The sequence below is a fragment of the Anolis sagrei genome, chromosome 1, assembly GCF_037176765.1.
Source record: "Anolis sagrei isolate rAnoSag1 chromosome 1, rAnoSag1.mat, whole genome shotgun sequence".
Classification (NCBI taxonomy): Eukaryota; Metazoa; Chordata; class Lepidosauria; order Squamata; family Dactyloidae; genus Anolis; species Anolis sagrei.
This window is the reverse complement of record NC_090021.1, coordinates 290,448,445-290,463,263: the sequence shown is the minus strand read 5'-3', so window position 1 is coordinate 290,463,263 and position 14,819 is coordinate 290,448,445. Positions and strand designations below refer to the sequence as shown.

Below are 14,819 nucleotides of genomic sequence, written 5' to 3'. Positions count from 1 at the left end.
CAGACCATTAAATACATTTAAGTTAAATTTTAAAATTAAAGTTAAAATGCACATTAAAACATATAAACATTATAATCACTATTAAAATCATACTATCCACAATCGTAATCCAGGACCATTCCAAGCATAATTGGACATATTTCGTAGTTATTATTGCACTGTAGTTATTATTATTATTATTATTATTATTATTATTATTATTATTATTGGGGGTCAGGCTTATTCTGACCTAACTCACAAGGGTGGTTGTGGTGGCAATCTAGAGTTAGTTGCAGATATACTCCACAAGTGAAAAGTTATGATGTACACCTGCACCACATTAGTTGTTAGTCAAAGATTGGAATTCTAATGAAGATGGCGAGCTTTGGCCATATCATGATTTATTGGAATTGGAAAAGACAATATTTGGGAAAGGTAAAGGCATAGGTAAGAGAAGAAGATTGCATTTACAAGCGGGATCACTAAATTAAAGAAGTCACAGATTTGCATTTGAAAGTTTTGTTAATAACAGAATCTGATGAAAGTGTCTCATTCATAGGGTCACCTATGACTTGACAGCAGCAGTGGCAATTACTTATCTATCTCATATAGCAAACACAGTTGTTAATCCCGCCATGAGTTATTGTGTGGCTTCAAGTTGCTTCTGAATTTTAGTGACCCTCAGGTGACCATAACACAGGGTTTTTCAGGCAATGTTTATTCAGGGGTTTTTATAACTGCCTTCCTTCATTATTCAGGCAGGCCTTTAAAGATGAACGATCTAAGATCAATTTATAGGGTGCTGTGGTTTTTAACTTTGAATTTGTTTTAATGGCTTTTAACTACAATATTTTAAATACTGTTTATATTTAATCCTGTTTTAATCTTTGTATATTTAAAATAGTTATGCTGATGCTTTTATGTTAAGCTGCTTTGAGTCCGCTTTGGGGGAGATAAAGCGGGGTATAAATAAATATAATAATAATAATTCCTCAAAGAGTAAGATTTGCCCAAACTTATTCAATGGGTTTTAATGGGGATTTGAATATTATTCTCCCAAAGTCCTGTTCAAACACTACTCCACACTACCTTTCCTACCTACAGCAGACTTGCTAAATCAATGTTTATGTAAGTTCCATTGATTCAGTATGTCTGTAGAGTTGCAGCTAACAAGTGGATGTAGACAATAATCTTGAAATAATCTTGAAGGCCATGGTGTTATCAAAAGGCAATGATTTAGAGATCTGTGAATTCATTTACAGAGTGCATATTCCTGTAGGCATGTCAATTCTTCAGTTAGGTCTTATTGTATTCTGTTGCAAATTTGGGCAAGCTCTATTTAAATGTGTATTAGGTGATTTTAAAGCGCTTTAAAGAAATAATTCAATATCCTTCAGAAATGCCAGCTGATTCTGGGCCACAGAAACTTACTGAACCTATGACATGAGGTGCACTTACATTTATTGAAACATACTGAGCATTTTTCCCAAGACAGGACTGCTATTATTGCTAGTTCTCCATTGGGATAATTGTTTTTTCCCAAGTAAACCTTTCACTACAGCCAGACTCTCAACATAGCATTTTTGAGAGCTATGTGAAACTATATGCATGGTAGTTAAAAAATATGTATTCCTTATTTTACAGATAGGCAGGGAGTGTAAGCGACTGTGGCTCCATCAAAAGATAAGATTGGAGCCACATTGGTTTGGGGATTCTGGGAGTAATTGGTCCAAAATCATAACTTATTGGTCCAAAAGCTCTTTGCAAAGCCAAAGTGGAGGGGTGAAGCTAGGACATGGCTAGGCTCCAAATAATACCTATACTGCACCATTTTCTTGCAAGTCCACTTATTTATACCATAGACATGAAAGACCTGAGGAGACAGTGGAGTGGAACTGAGTGTCTGGAATTCTGAATGGAATTGTACCGTATTGCAACATTTTGTTGTGACTTGTCCCATTTTTCTTTACTACCACTACTTATTAGTAGCATTATATTATTTCATGCTCTATGAAAACTGACAACCAAGGAAACAATGTATTCATGGTAGTGGCAGTATAGAAGATTTTGCTACTTAGTTTTATTAAGGCATTCTTTGTAAGAAATTGGCGACGATAGAGGTTTTTATTGTGCTATGTTTTATTGTTTTACAGCTTTTAACTTTAGAATTGCTCTTTTTCTGGATGCCAGCTTCAATCATAGGCACGGCTTTATTAAAGGGTATATGATTGATCAATCGTTGTCATGAAAATCCAGGATATGTGAATTGTTTTATGGATGGAATCAATTTGTTGAAGTTTATGGTGAGCCTGTTTTGGAAAGCAACTGCTGGTAACAAATAAAACTGAATAACTACACTTGGAATAAACTTGCTATGCACTAAAGGTGTCCTTGCAATAAATACTGATAGTTTGTATAGACAACTGTTTTCAGAGAAGGAAAATTCTCCTATTCTTTAGTGCTTGTGTTCAATTAAAAAAAAGCTCCATTAAATTTTCACCACCACTGAACCAATTTTTTTAATACATTACAAATTACATGCTAAATGTGCAGCCTAAACCAGATTAACCATTTGCTTAGATCAGTGTGTATGTTTCTGTGATTCACTGTAAAGCAGTGTATGCATGTCATTACAAATGATGGCAATACTACTTCCACCTTCCCCACTCTATCCATAATTCAATTGTTATATTCATGCACAGACACAGTAATGTACACATCACAGAGTATTCCAATGTATTTATGATCATTGTGGCTCATGTGCTTGAATTGAGACTTAGGAGATCCAGATTCAGGACTCACTGAGAGTGCATCTGAATTGTAGAATTAATGCAGTTTGACACCACTTTAACTGACTTGGCTCAGTGCTATGGAATCATGAGAGTTTTAAAAAGTCTTTTGCCTTTCTGCCACATGACTTTGTGCCTCACAACTCCCGTATTTCCACAATGTTCAGCCATGACAATTCACCTACAGTGTAAATACGCCCCACAAAGTTACCAGGATAACTTGATCATTTGAATGCGATTTTCCTTCTTCTTGGCAGGGGATAGGACTGGACGGCCCACAAGGTCTCTTCCAACTCTATGATTCTATGATCCAATTTCTTCATTCTAACCTATTTCACAGGATAAGGGACCCTTTGCACTTCACAGTTATAGCACTTGGATTCAGCATTGATTGCCATAACAAATCCTATGGAATACTAGTATTTATAATTTGGTAAGGGCTCCTTGGTGGTGCAGCAGGTTAAACCACTGAACTGGTGAACTTGCTGGCAGGAAGGTTGGTGGTTCGAATCCAGGGAGCAGGGTGATCTTCAACTGTTAGGCCCAGTCTCTGCCAACCTAGCAGTTCGAAAATGTGCAGATGTGAGTAGATCAATAAGTACTGCTTCTGCGGGAAGGTAACAGTGCTCCATGCAGTCATGCTGGCCACATGACCTTGGAGGTGTCTACGGACAATGCCAGTTCTTTGGCTTAGAAATGGAGATGAGCACCATCCCCCAGAGTCAGATACAACTAGACTTAATGTCAGGGAAAACCTTTATCTTTACTTTTAAAGCATTGGAGTTCCCTGGCAGAGAATTATAAATACCTTTTGCTAAATTGGACATGCCTGGATTCCTTAATATGTAGAAGAACCATAATACCATAGTTGTATGGTGTGACAGGGTCATACAGTTATAGTCTTGCACTATAACACAATGGAAAAGTCAATGTTTCTTATGCTACTTAATGTGTGAAACTGGCAATTATGTTTTCCCAGTATGCCAGGGATTGGCACTAAACTTGTTGTTGTTGATACTGGGGATTTTTATTGGAAATTTACCAGAGACCAGAATTGGTCCAGGGATCATCACTTTGAGAATCACTGATATAGGTTAACTTTTACTGGAAGAAATGTTGGATATAAACATTGACAAATAAATACAATAAACAAACAAACAAACAAATAAGTAAATCCCATAGCAATGGCCTCAGGCCTGCCATTTCAAAAATCATTATTTTATTTATTTGTTATTTGTTATTTAAATATAAAATAAAGGAACAAGTATCCTTTTCCATCCAGAAAACAAAACAATAATCGCTGCAGCAATCCACTATTTAGGCTGTAATTAAGTTACTGTTGCAGGATTAGTTTTAGTACAAGTGCTTTCTGTAGGAAGGGCAGTTTCCACTCTCCAAAATGATGGTGTTTTAAGCTATGATGTTCCTTTGGGCCTTTTTAGTACATGTGAATCTTGTTAACGCATGATAGGAACTGGAAGAGAGTTACTTCTAAACCAAGTGTACATTTGTAGCCAATATGGTTTTATGCTCTCATTAAACATGCAAGAACCAAAAAAGCCTATGTCAACTTCTTTGTGTTTTACAAACTGTATTCAGTTCATCTTAAAGTAGTCCTGTATATAAAGGAGAGTTTTGGTGATACAGGGATTTGGGGATTCTAGTGTTGTCATGGACAATACAAATGTCCATAAATACCCGAGTAATCATCTAAACTCAGACCTCACACACCTAAAACCATTGAACTATACTCACTTTTAGAGTCATAAAAGCAAACATGCTGCTTTCCTTCCATGTGAGTCTAATACTGAGATGTATTGCCGACAACTTTCATGGTTGGAACCACTGGGTTGTTGTGAGTTTTACAGGGTGTGTGGCCATGTTCCAGAAGCATTCTTTCCTGACATTTCGCCTGCATCTATAGCAGGCCACCTCAGAGGTTGTGAGGTCTGTTGGGAACTAGAAAAATGAGGTTTATATATCTGTGGAATGTCCAGGGTAGGAGAAGGAGCTCTTATCTGTTTGAGTTAGGTGTGAATGTTTCAATTTCCTCGTTTCCAAGAGACCTCCTAATAAATGCAGTAGAAACATCAGGAGAGAATGCTTCTGGAACATGGCTATACAGCCCAGAAAACTCACAACAACCCACTAATACTGATAATTACAATATTCAAACACTATTGTTCTTACTAGATTAATGTGCTGTAACTCTTTTCATATTCATGGCTTCTTTACTTGAGTTCCAGCTTTGTTAACAACACTCTCTTCTTTTCAAGCCCAACCCTTTCTACAGGCCACCACCACATTGGGGTTCGCCACACAGCCCTGCAACCAAATCCCAGTCACTTCCTTCTGACCAGCCAGTTCCGGATTATGCCAGGATTTCAGAAGCGAGTACCCCTCAGAAATCGCCAACCAATGAGCACGCATCAGCTTTGCCTCAAGGCAGGCCATCACCAGCAGGTTCCCCTCGGAACCGCCATACCCAAACCAGTTCCAGCAACCTTCACCTTCCCTTGGACTCTAAAGTGCAGCTAACCAGTGAGGATCCAGCAGTTGTAACCCATGAGCAGTTCAAAGCTGCACTGAGGATGGTGGTAGACCAAGGAGATCCCAGGACAATGCTGGAGAACTATGTTAAGATTGGTGAGGGGTCAACTGGGATTGTCTGCATTGCTCGTGAAAAGCACTCTGGGCGGCAGGTGGCAGTGAAGATGATGGACCTACGGAAGCAGCAACGACGGGAGCTCCTTTTTAATGAGGTGAAATTCATGTTACATTGAGCATTTGCAGAAGCTTCATTTTCTAAAACCAGTTAAAACCAAAGGCCTTCCTAAATAAAAGTTATTTGCATATTGGTGGAAAGACAACAGAGAAGGCCAACTGAACCTCCCTTAGAAAGGAGCTCCACAGTTTGAGAGCAATCACCAAGAAAGCAAATAAGTTAGATCGCCATTAAGTGGGATGGTCTTTAACTGGATTAAATTGAGCTGAATCAAGCATGTGAAGCAAGGTTTAGAGTTCTTTATCACACAATCATAGCACTATGATTTTACTTTAACTACTATGGTTCCATCCTGAGATTTACAGTTTCAGCAAGAGTTTCAGCCATAAAGTTCTAGTATCTGCCAACTGCAAGATTCCATAGGATCTTACCATGGCAGTTAAAGTGGAATCATAGTACTATGTCTGTGTAGTGTGAAAGAGCCCTCAGTCGCACAGAAACAATAAATTAATGTGTCCCATTGATTTCAGTCGGAATAGAGTATGACTCAATCTGATCCTGTATTTCTAGAGGTGATTTGAAGACAGCTGTAGAAGAAAATGAAGGCTGTGGCTAGTTTACACAAAGGTGGTAGTGAGAACTGGTATTCTTTCTTTTACATAAGGAAGGGAGACAAATGAATAGTGCTTCTTGGTTAGGGACATTGGTCTGCAGATCTTAAGGTGGAGTCATATCATTGTTTATGGCTTGCATTTTGATGTCACATATTCCTTTGACTTCCAGAGTCTCCAGATTGACTAGGCAAGTATATAATGAACTGTGAACTGCAGATGTGTTTGATCAGTAAAAAATGTTTGTGTAGACTGTCAGTCATTTTTCTTTCTATATCCCTCTCAGGTTGTGATAATGCGAGATTACCAACATGACAATGTGGTTGAGATGTATAAAAGTTACCTTGTGGGAGATGAACTCTGGGTGCTGATGGAATTCCTTCAGGGAGGAGCTCTCACTGATATTCTTTCTCAAGTCAGGTAGGAAAAAGAACACAGCAGCATGGACACTTTAAGTTAGGCATCCTCAAACTGTGCCCCCCCCCCCAGCTGTTCGGGCCTTCAATTCCCAGAATTCCTGACAATTGAATAAGCTCATTAGGGCTTCTGGGGGTTGGAGGCCCAAATAGCTGGAGGGCCACAGTTTGAGAATGCCTGCGTTAAATGCTTTAATTTGGATTAAGCAACAAACTGCTTGTGGCATCAGTCTCATGTAGATTTGTTGCGGTGACGTTGCCTATTCAGTTCTCAATAACAGAGCAAAGAATCTTTGTGTGACCTTTATTGTGCCATGTTATAGCAATGAAGAAGTGTATGTTCAGGCTAGTTCTTCAACAATAAGCAATGCCCGGTGGAACTGAATGTTAGAACACTGTGAAAATACTTTAGTGCACAATCAAAAGCTTCCCTGCCAAAAGATGTGATGATGGTCACCAACTTAGGTGACTTCAAAAGTATGTTGAACTCAGACAACTTCATTGATGGATAAGTCTGACAGTTATTAGTTGTAGCTTGGCTACCTGAAAGATGAAAAGCACATCCATCAGATTGCTGCATGATTAAGAATGATAGCAAGATAGGTTAATGCTCTCATGTCTTGCTTGTGGAATTTTCATAGGCCCCTGAATTATGTGTCCAGTTAGAGTTTCCAGTAGGTTCTAGGATAATGTTTTGGGGGCTTGTAAGAAAAAATATATTTCACACATCTGAGTCTGACTGTCATTTAAAAATATTGTAAAGCTAATCGTAACATGAGTTTTTACAAGCTCACTTTGCCAGATATGTGAAGTTATCAGCGTGAGTGCATATGTATTACATGAGCAGGCCTAACACAATAGATTTTTTAAAGCCTGAAGTAAAAAGTAAGATGGTCCTCTTTCCATTCCATCTACTAAAAGCCAGCTGACTGGCAGTTGAATATTTCTTCAATCCAGGTAGTGGGACAGTGTCCTTGACCACATTTAAGGCCACAAGGCTCCCTAGGGTGGAAGAGGGGAGTCCAGAGGCAGAACATGGCACATACTTGTTTCTTCAGATGTCTTGATCATGCCTTTCTGCAGCTGAAGAAACCGATTCACTTAAATATTGGCCCTTGTACTGAATATAGGAGGAAAAATAATTAAAAAGAAACAGACCAATAAACTAACAGTGGAGGAAACAGCATAAATAAATCCACAATCCAGAAAGACGAATGAAGGCTCTCATTAGTATGGATATAATCTACTCCCAGCTATCAGTCGCTGATGTTCACAGGCACAATAAAGTCTGTAATGTAAAGAGCAACATACAAAGGGGAAATTACTGTATATACTCAAGTATAAGCCTAGTTTTTCAGCCCTCTTTTTAGGATGAAAAATCTCCCCTCGGCTTATATTCGAGTCAATGTTATTTACTATTTTACTTTGTTATTAGTATTATTTTTATTGCATTTATTATTTTACTCTATTTATTATTATTATTACATTTATTATTTTACTCTTTATTGTTATTACATTTATTATTTCACTCTACTTATTATTATTATTACATTTATTATTTTATTCTCTTATTACTGTTATTACATTTCCATTATTTTAATCTATTATTCTTTTTATTACATTTATTATTTTACTCCCTTTATTATTATTGGAAGGATATGTAAGCACATTTACATTAAACAAGGTTAGAATAATGGTTTAATCAGAGTTGGACAGCTTTATCTTAAATTACAATTTTATTTAAATATTTTTGAATATTTACTCTACTGATGCCCCAATTAATGTAATTATATTGGTATATATTTCTATTTTGAAACTTACCAGTAGCTGCTGCATTTCTCACCCTCGGCTTATACTCGAGTCAATACATTTTCCCAGGTTTTTTTGTGGTAAAATTAGGTGCCTCGGCTTATATTCGGGTCGGCTTATACTCAAGTATATACGGTACTTTCTAGAGTGAGCAAGCCACTTCTAGGATTTGTTGAGACCAGTTGGGTCAGTGTCAAATTTGCTAACAAATTTAATTTGGCTTTGATTTAAGCAACGAGGGCAAGGTTATTTTGTACCTACATGATACTCTTGTATAAGACAGTTTCATTAAGCTATTCTGGTCATTGATTGATTGATTCCTATATCCTTGATCTTGGATGAATTTGTCCAACCCCTTTCGAAAGCTATTTATAATAATGCCTGGTGTCACTCCTATTTCTCTGAATGGAACAGGAACTTGCTTTAAATGTCATGCTTCAATGTTAAGTGAATGTTTAAGCATTTGTGCTTATGAAACAAAATTGCTACGGCACATTGTTTTGGCTGCTGTATTTCAGGCTGAATGAAGAGCAAATTGCGACAGTGTGTGAGTCAGTCTTGCAGGCACTTGCCTACCTGCATTCTCAAGGTGTGATTCACAGAGATATTAAGAGTGATTCTATTCTTCTTACTCTTGATGGAAGGGTAAGTCTATTCATTACTTCTTTCTTTCCCACTTCTTGTAATTCTTTCTGAACTTCCTTCTATGTCATGCTGCATGCAAGAGTCCCAGGTTCAATCCCTGTAATGACCAGTGTAAAATTTAAATTAGGTAAAGAGCAAATCAGTATGTATTTTATTCTTCTATCTGCATGGGATTCAAGACAGCTCATCATCATTATGAAAATTGCAATTTAAAAGGACATGAATACAGAAGTTAAAAGACAATTAAAACACTGTTCTGTTTAAAACTTGAAAGTTAAAAATAGTTTTAAAAAATCCTTGGAATGTAATAAAAATACAAAAAAGCCCACCCCTCATTAAAAACTTTATCTGTTGTAACAAATCAACAACCAAATACCTGCCTGTATGAAAAGGTCTTTGCCTGTGTGCAGAAAGACAGCAAGAAAGGGGCTGACTGGACCAATGGAAGGGATGTCTATGACTTGGGAGCAGTCTTCAAGATGGTTCTCTCTCATGTCCTCAGCAAAGATGTCTGGATGATAGTGTGACCAATAGGAAGACCTCTCCTAAAAACCTAAAAGTCTGCCAGGGTCATATATGGATATCAGACCCGTAGCCAGGATTTCGATTTGGGGGGGGGGGAGGGGAGGGCTGAGTTTGTTTGGGGGGGGGGGAGCTGAGTCTGAGTGAAAGAGGGTCTACCCTAGCAAACCTTTTGTATCGTTACCCCCATACCCCCATGCATATGGGATACATTGAGTATGGTGATCAAATCATGATATGAATAAACATAACAGTTTAAATAATACACCAGTAAGGCCTTTTCGCGAACCACCATGAGAATTTTGGGGGAGGGGGGGGGGGCTGAAGCCCCCCAAGCCCCCCTCCCCCTAGCTACATGCCTGATGGATATATGATCTTTCAAATAGTCTGGATCACGCGAGCCACCAAGGACATTAAAAGTTATAACTAGGATTTCAAATTCTTTTTGGAAATCCGTGTAATTAGTAATTTTGAATATTTTTTATTAAAAAATAAATTGTTTCATAAGGTGGTGGGGGTGGTGATCCAGGCTGGGGTTTTGATGTAGGGAAAGGTGACTTTAATTCTTTGTTCCCCACTATATACCCCTTTGTCCTAGTCCTCCTCCTTTGCTCTGGATGTGCAATGATTATTGTTTTTCTCTTTTGAATAGGTGAAACTCTCTGATTTTGGCTTTTGTGCTCAAATCAGTAAAGATGTGCCAAAAAGGAAGTCATTAGTAGGAACACCTTATTGGATGGCCCCAGAGGTTATTTCAAGATCCCCGTATACCACTGAGGTGATTATAGTTCATTGATTGCAGAAATGACATCAAATTAATAGAATGTGTCTGTTCAAGTCCTGTTTGAGATCATAGAATCATAGAATCATAGAATCAAAGAGTTGGAAGAGACCTCATGGGCCATCCAGTCCAACCCCCTGCCAAGAAGCAGGAATATTGCATTCAAATCACCCCTGACAGATGGCCATCCAGCCTCTGTTTAAAAGCTTCCAAAGAAGGAGCCTCCACCACACTCCGGGGCAGAGAGTTCCACTGCTGAACGGCTCTCACAGTCAGGAAGTTCTTCCTAATGTTCAGATGGAATCTCCTCTCTTGTAGTTTGAAGCCATTGTTCCGCGTCCTAGTCTCCAAGGAAGCAGAAAACAAGCTTGCTCCCTCCTCCCTGTGGCTTCCTCTCACATATTTATACATGGCTATCATATCTCCTCTCAGCCTTCTCTTCTTCAGGCTAAACATGCCCAGTTCCCCAAGCCGCTCCTCATAGGGCTTGTTCTCCAGACCCTTGATCATTTTAGTTGCCCTCCTCTGGACACATTCCAGCTTGTCAATATCTCTCTTGAACTGTGGTGCCCAGAATTGGACACAATATTCCAGATGTGGTCTAACTAAAGCAGAATAGAGGGGTAGCATTACTTCCTTAGATCTAGACACTATGCTCCTATTGATGCAGGCCAAAATCCCATTGGCTTTTTTTGCCGCCACATCACATTGTTGGCTCATGTTTAACTTGTTGTCCACGAGGACTCCAAGATCTTTTTCACATGTACTGCTCTCGAGCCAGGTGTCCCCCATTCTGTATCTTTGCATTTCATTTTTTCTGCCAAAGTGGAGTATCTTGCATTTGTCACTGTTGAACTTCATTTTGTTAGTTTTGGCCCATCTCTCTAATCTGTCAAGATCGTTTTGAATTCTGCTCCTGTCCTCTGGACTATTGGCTATCCCTCCCAATTTGGTGTCGTCTGCAAACTTGATGATCATGCCTTCTAGCCCTTCATCTAAGTCATTAATAAAGATGTTGAACAGGACCGGGCCCAGGACGGAACCCTGCGGCACTCCACTTGTCACTTCTTTCCAAGATGAGGAGGAAGCATTAGTGAGCACTCTCTGTGTTCGTCCACTTAACCAATTACAGATCCACCTCACTGTAGTTTTGCCTAGCCCACATTGGACTAGTTTCCTTGCCAGAAGGAATGCTTTACATTACCCAAGGAAGGTGTAACTATGATCCTCCAGGTGCTTTGGGATTGCATCTCTCATTAACCTTCATCATACACCACTGTGGACAGGACAAATGGAATTGATGCTTCAACAACTGCTGGAGGGCCACAAGTTAACAGTTCAGGCTGCAGAATGCATGATACTGGGCTATGCCTTCTTTATACATATTCTAGCAATCTTATAAATCTACAGCAGTCAAAAGTAATCATCAATAGATGATTCCCGCGTTGCATGCAAACCTCAGGATGCATCAAAACGGTAGGATTAATGCAGTTTGAAACTACTTTAACTGCCATAAATCAATGCTGTAGATTCCTGGAAGTAATAGTTTTTCAAAGCCTCACAAAACTACAAATCCTAAGATTCCATAGTATTGAGCCATGTTCGTTAACATGGTATCAAACCGATTAACAGTGTAAATGCATCTGAAATCTTGACTCCTCAGGAGTAAACTTCAGCATAAAACTTATGCCTGAAAGTGTGTCCCAGGTTAATGTCACTTCATACTTGCAGAGCCCAATTTAGTCGGGGGGGGGGGGGATTAAGCTGGGATCCTATAGGGGTATATTGCATAGGGTGCTGTTTGTGAATTGCTCATATGATGGATCCATGGGGATTTGTATACAGAGAGAAGGAGAATCATAGAATCAAAGAGTTGGAAGAGACCTCATGGGCCATCCAGTCCAACCCCCTGCCAAGAAGCAGGAATATTGCATTCAAGGCACCCCTGACAGATGGCCATCCAGGTGGCAGCACAGCAATGGAAGGAGGTGGCTCTGTGCTGCCTATTGCCTGAGTGCTTGGCTTCCTTCTGCTAACCATAGCAATATGGAGGGGCATCCTCGGCAATTGCTTGTTAAGCAGCACAAACAATTGTCCAGGTCACTATAATGATTTCGCACTATGGAAACCCCACCTCGCATATCCTATATTCAAGGAGCAGAATCTGTCAGTCAACTTTTCCTTCTGTCACCGCTGGTGGTTTGTTTGTTTTTTCCTTGATGTTCGGGGCAGCAACTTTTTCTTATTGCTACTTAATTGCACCGTTGGATCTACTGGAATCATGGCCTTAAAAATGTGAATGCTTTTAAAGTACCTTTCCCTCTCTCATCTCTAATTAGCGATTAAAAAGAAGGCCAGATGGAGTATGGCCAGAGGTCAAAGATTCCCTTTCTCTAGTATGCAGGTCTGCACAATTGACCTTTCAACTTCTTTGCTGAAAATAATCTCATTCAATACTACTTAGAGGCAGTGTGTTGGTTTGAAGACTGGACTAGGATCCAAGGGTCCAGGATTCAAATTACTGCTTGGACATGGAGTTCCACTGCATAACTATGAGCTATCTCTGTCACTCTAAGAGGGAAGTAATGGCAAATTTCCTTTGAACAAACTTTGCCAAGAAAATCCTGTGATAATTTCACCTTAGGCTCATTGTAAGGTAAAAATGAATTGGAGGCATACAATAGCAATAAAACAGTACCTCTTTGTTCCTATTTCTCATTTGGAAAGTTTTGTTTGCTTGAGAGAATCACGTGCTCTGATGGAGTTATTTTACTTTTACAGGTAGACATCTGGTCTTTGGGCATCATGGTGATAGAGATGGTAGATGGAGAACCTCCTTATTTCAGTGATTCTCCAGTACAAGCAATGAAGCGGCTTCGTGACAGCCCTCCACCCAAAATAAAGAATTGTCATAAGGTCAGTATATGTGCAAAAATCCCACACATGTTCTTCGTACTTACTAAGGTTTGGTTCCCTGACCCTCAATGGTTACCAAAATCCATGGGTGCGCAAGTCCCATTCTGTACAATGGCATAGTAATATGCTATCCCTTATATTTAATCCCCAAATCAAAGTTTGGGGGTGTGTGTGGAATTTGTTGGGAACCTTTTCAAGCTGTGGAAGGTTGAATACATGGATGCATAATGTGTGGATACGAAGGGCCAACTGTATTGTGTCATCACTGAACAATGTTACAAATATATCCGAAAGGTTGAAAAGCATCCATAGGCAGTCACTTCTAATGAAATCAGAATGATTAATTATAGTGTATGTGTATCCAACTAAGAAATACTTCCTGGTGACAAATTCCCATTGTGTGCACACTGCACATCCACCCAATGAAACAAACACACTGGTCATTGCCATATACAATAATATATATGCAAAGTCAGGTGCTTTAGGCTGTGTTTCTGAAAAGAATTGGCAAAACATGTCTGAGTATTCCTTATCTAAAAAACCTTAATTGGGTCACCATAAATGACTGGTGATTTGAAGAAACACGTGCACACACATGGTTTATATTTTTTAAAAATTCAACACAACTGATTTCTGCTTTTGGATTTTTGTAATATTTGAGGATATCGGGGAGCCAATTAAGACCTCCTGTTAATCTGAAATTGGGCTCTAGGACCTGAATATGTCTAGATGTGATATGAAAACTGCTTCCTTTACAGCTAGCTATTCATTCCCCTTGTTAATTACCTAGCTGTTCATGATTTAAAGTTGGCAGTTTTACTTGTCGGTTATGCAGGCGATTGCTGGCATCTAGTGGCAAGTGCAAGGAATCACTTATTCCAGTAGCAGAATTTACAAACATGTGCTAAAATACTCAGTGTGGGTTTTTTTGGGCTATATGGCCATATTCTAGAGGCATCTCTCCTGACGTTTCGCCTGCATCTATGGCAAGCATTCTCAGAGGTGAGGTCTGCTGGAACTGGGAAAAAAGGGGTTTATATATCTGTGGAATGACCAGGGTGAGACAAAGGGATTTTGTAAGTTGGGCTAGGTGTGAATCTTTCAACTGACCACCTTGATTAGCATACAATGGGCTGACTGTGCCTGGAGCAAACTCTTCTTGCAAGGTGATTACATGTCCCTGCCTGATTTTCTCTCTGCTGTTTTTGCTGTTGCAATTTTAGAATTTTTTAATACTGGTAACCAGATTTTGTTCATTTTCATGGTTTCTTCCTTTCGGTTGAAATTGTCCACATGTTTGTGGATTTCAATGGCTTCTCTGTGTAGTCTGACATGGTGGTTGTGAGAGTGGTCCAGCATTTTTGTGTTCTCAAATAAAATGCTGTGTCCAGGTTGGTTCATCAGGTGCTCTGCTATGGCTGATTTCTCTGGTTGGAGTAGTCTGCAGTGCCTTTCATGTTCCTGGATTCTTGTTTGGGCGCTGCGTTTCGTGGTCCCTATGTAGACTTGTCCACAGCTGCATGGTATACGGTAGACATGCAGCTGTGGACAAATATTTCATTTGCTTCTTTACTTAAAGTCATTTTCTATCTGTCTACCTACCAAAGGTTAAGGGTGCCACTATTG

The 14,819-nt window shown here is 39.3% G+C and overlaps 1 protein-coding gene across 8 annotated transcripts in view; it reads left to right on the top strand.

Annotated features, from left to right (window-relative positions):
• The window catches only part of PAK6 (p21 (RAC1) activated kinase 6), a 77,245-nt gene that overhangs the window by 58,583 nt on the left and 3,843 nt on the right, over nucleotides 1–14,819 (top strand). For all 8 annotated transcript variants that reach the window (XM_060760221.2, XM_060760266.2, XM_060760213.2 and 5 more), the window contains 5 exons: nucleotides 5,045–5,530; nucleotides 6,391–6,524; nucleotides 8,848–8,974; nucleotides 10,149–10,274; nucleotides 13,059–13,193. In XM_060760221.2, the coding sequence (XP_060616204.2) occupies nucleotides 5,045–5,530; nucleotides 6,391–6,524; nucleotides 8,848–8,974; nucleotides 10,149–10,274; nucleotides 13,059–13,193 (1,008 nt within the window). The remainder of the gene's footprint in view (nucleotides 1–5,044; nucleotides 5,531–6,390; nucleotides 6,525–8,847; nucleotides 8,975–10,148; nucleotides 10,275–13,058; nucleotides 13,194–14,819) is intronic.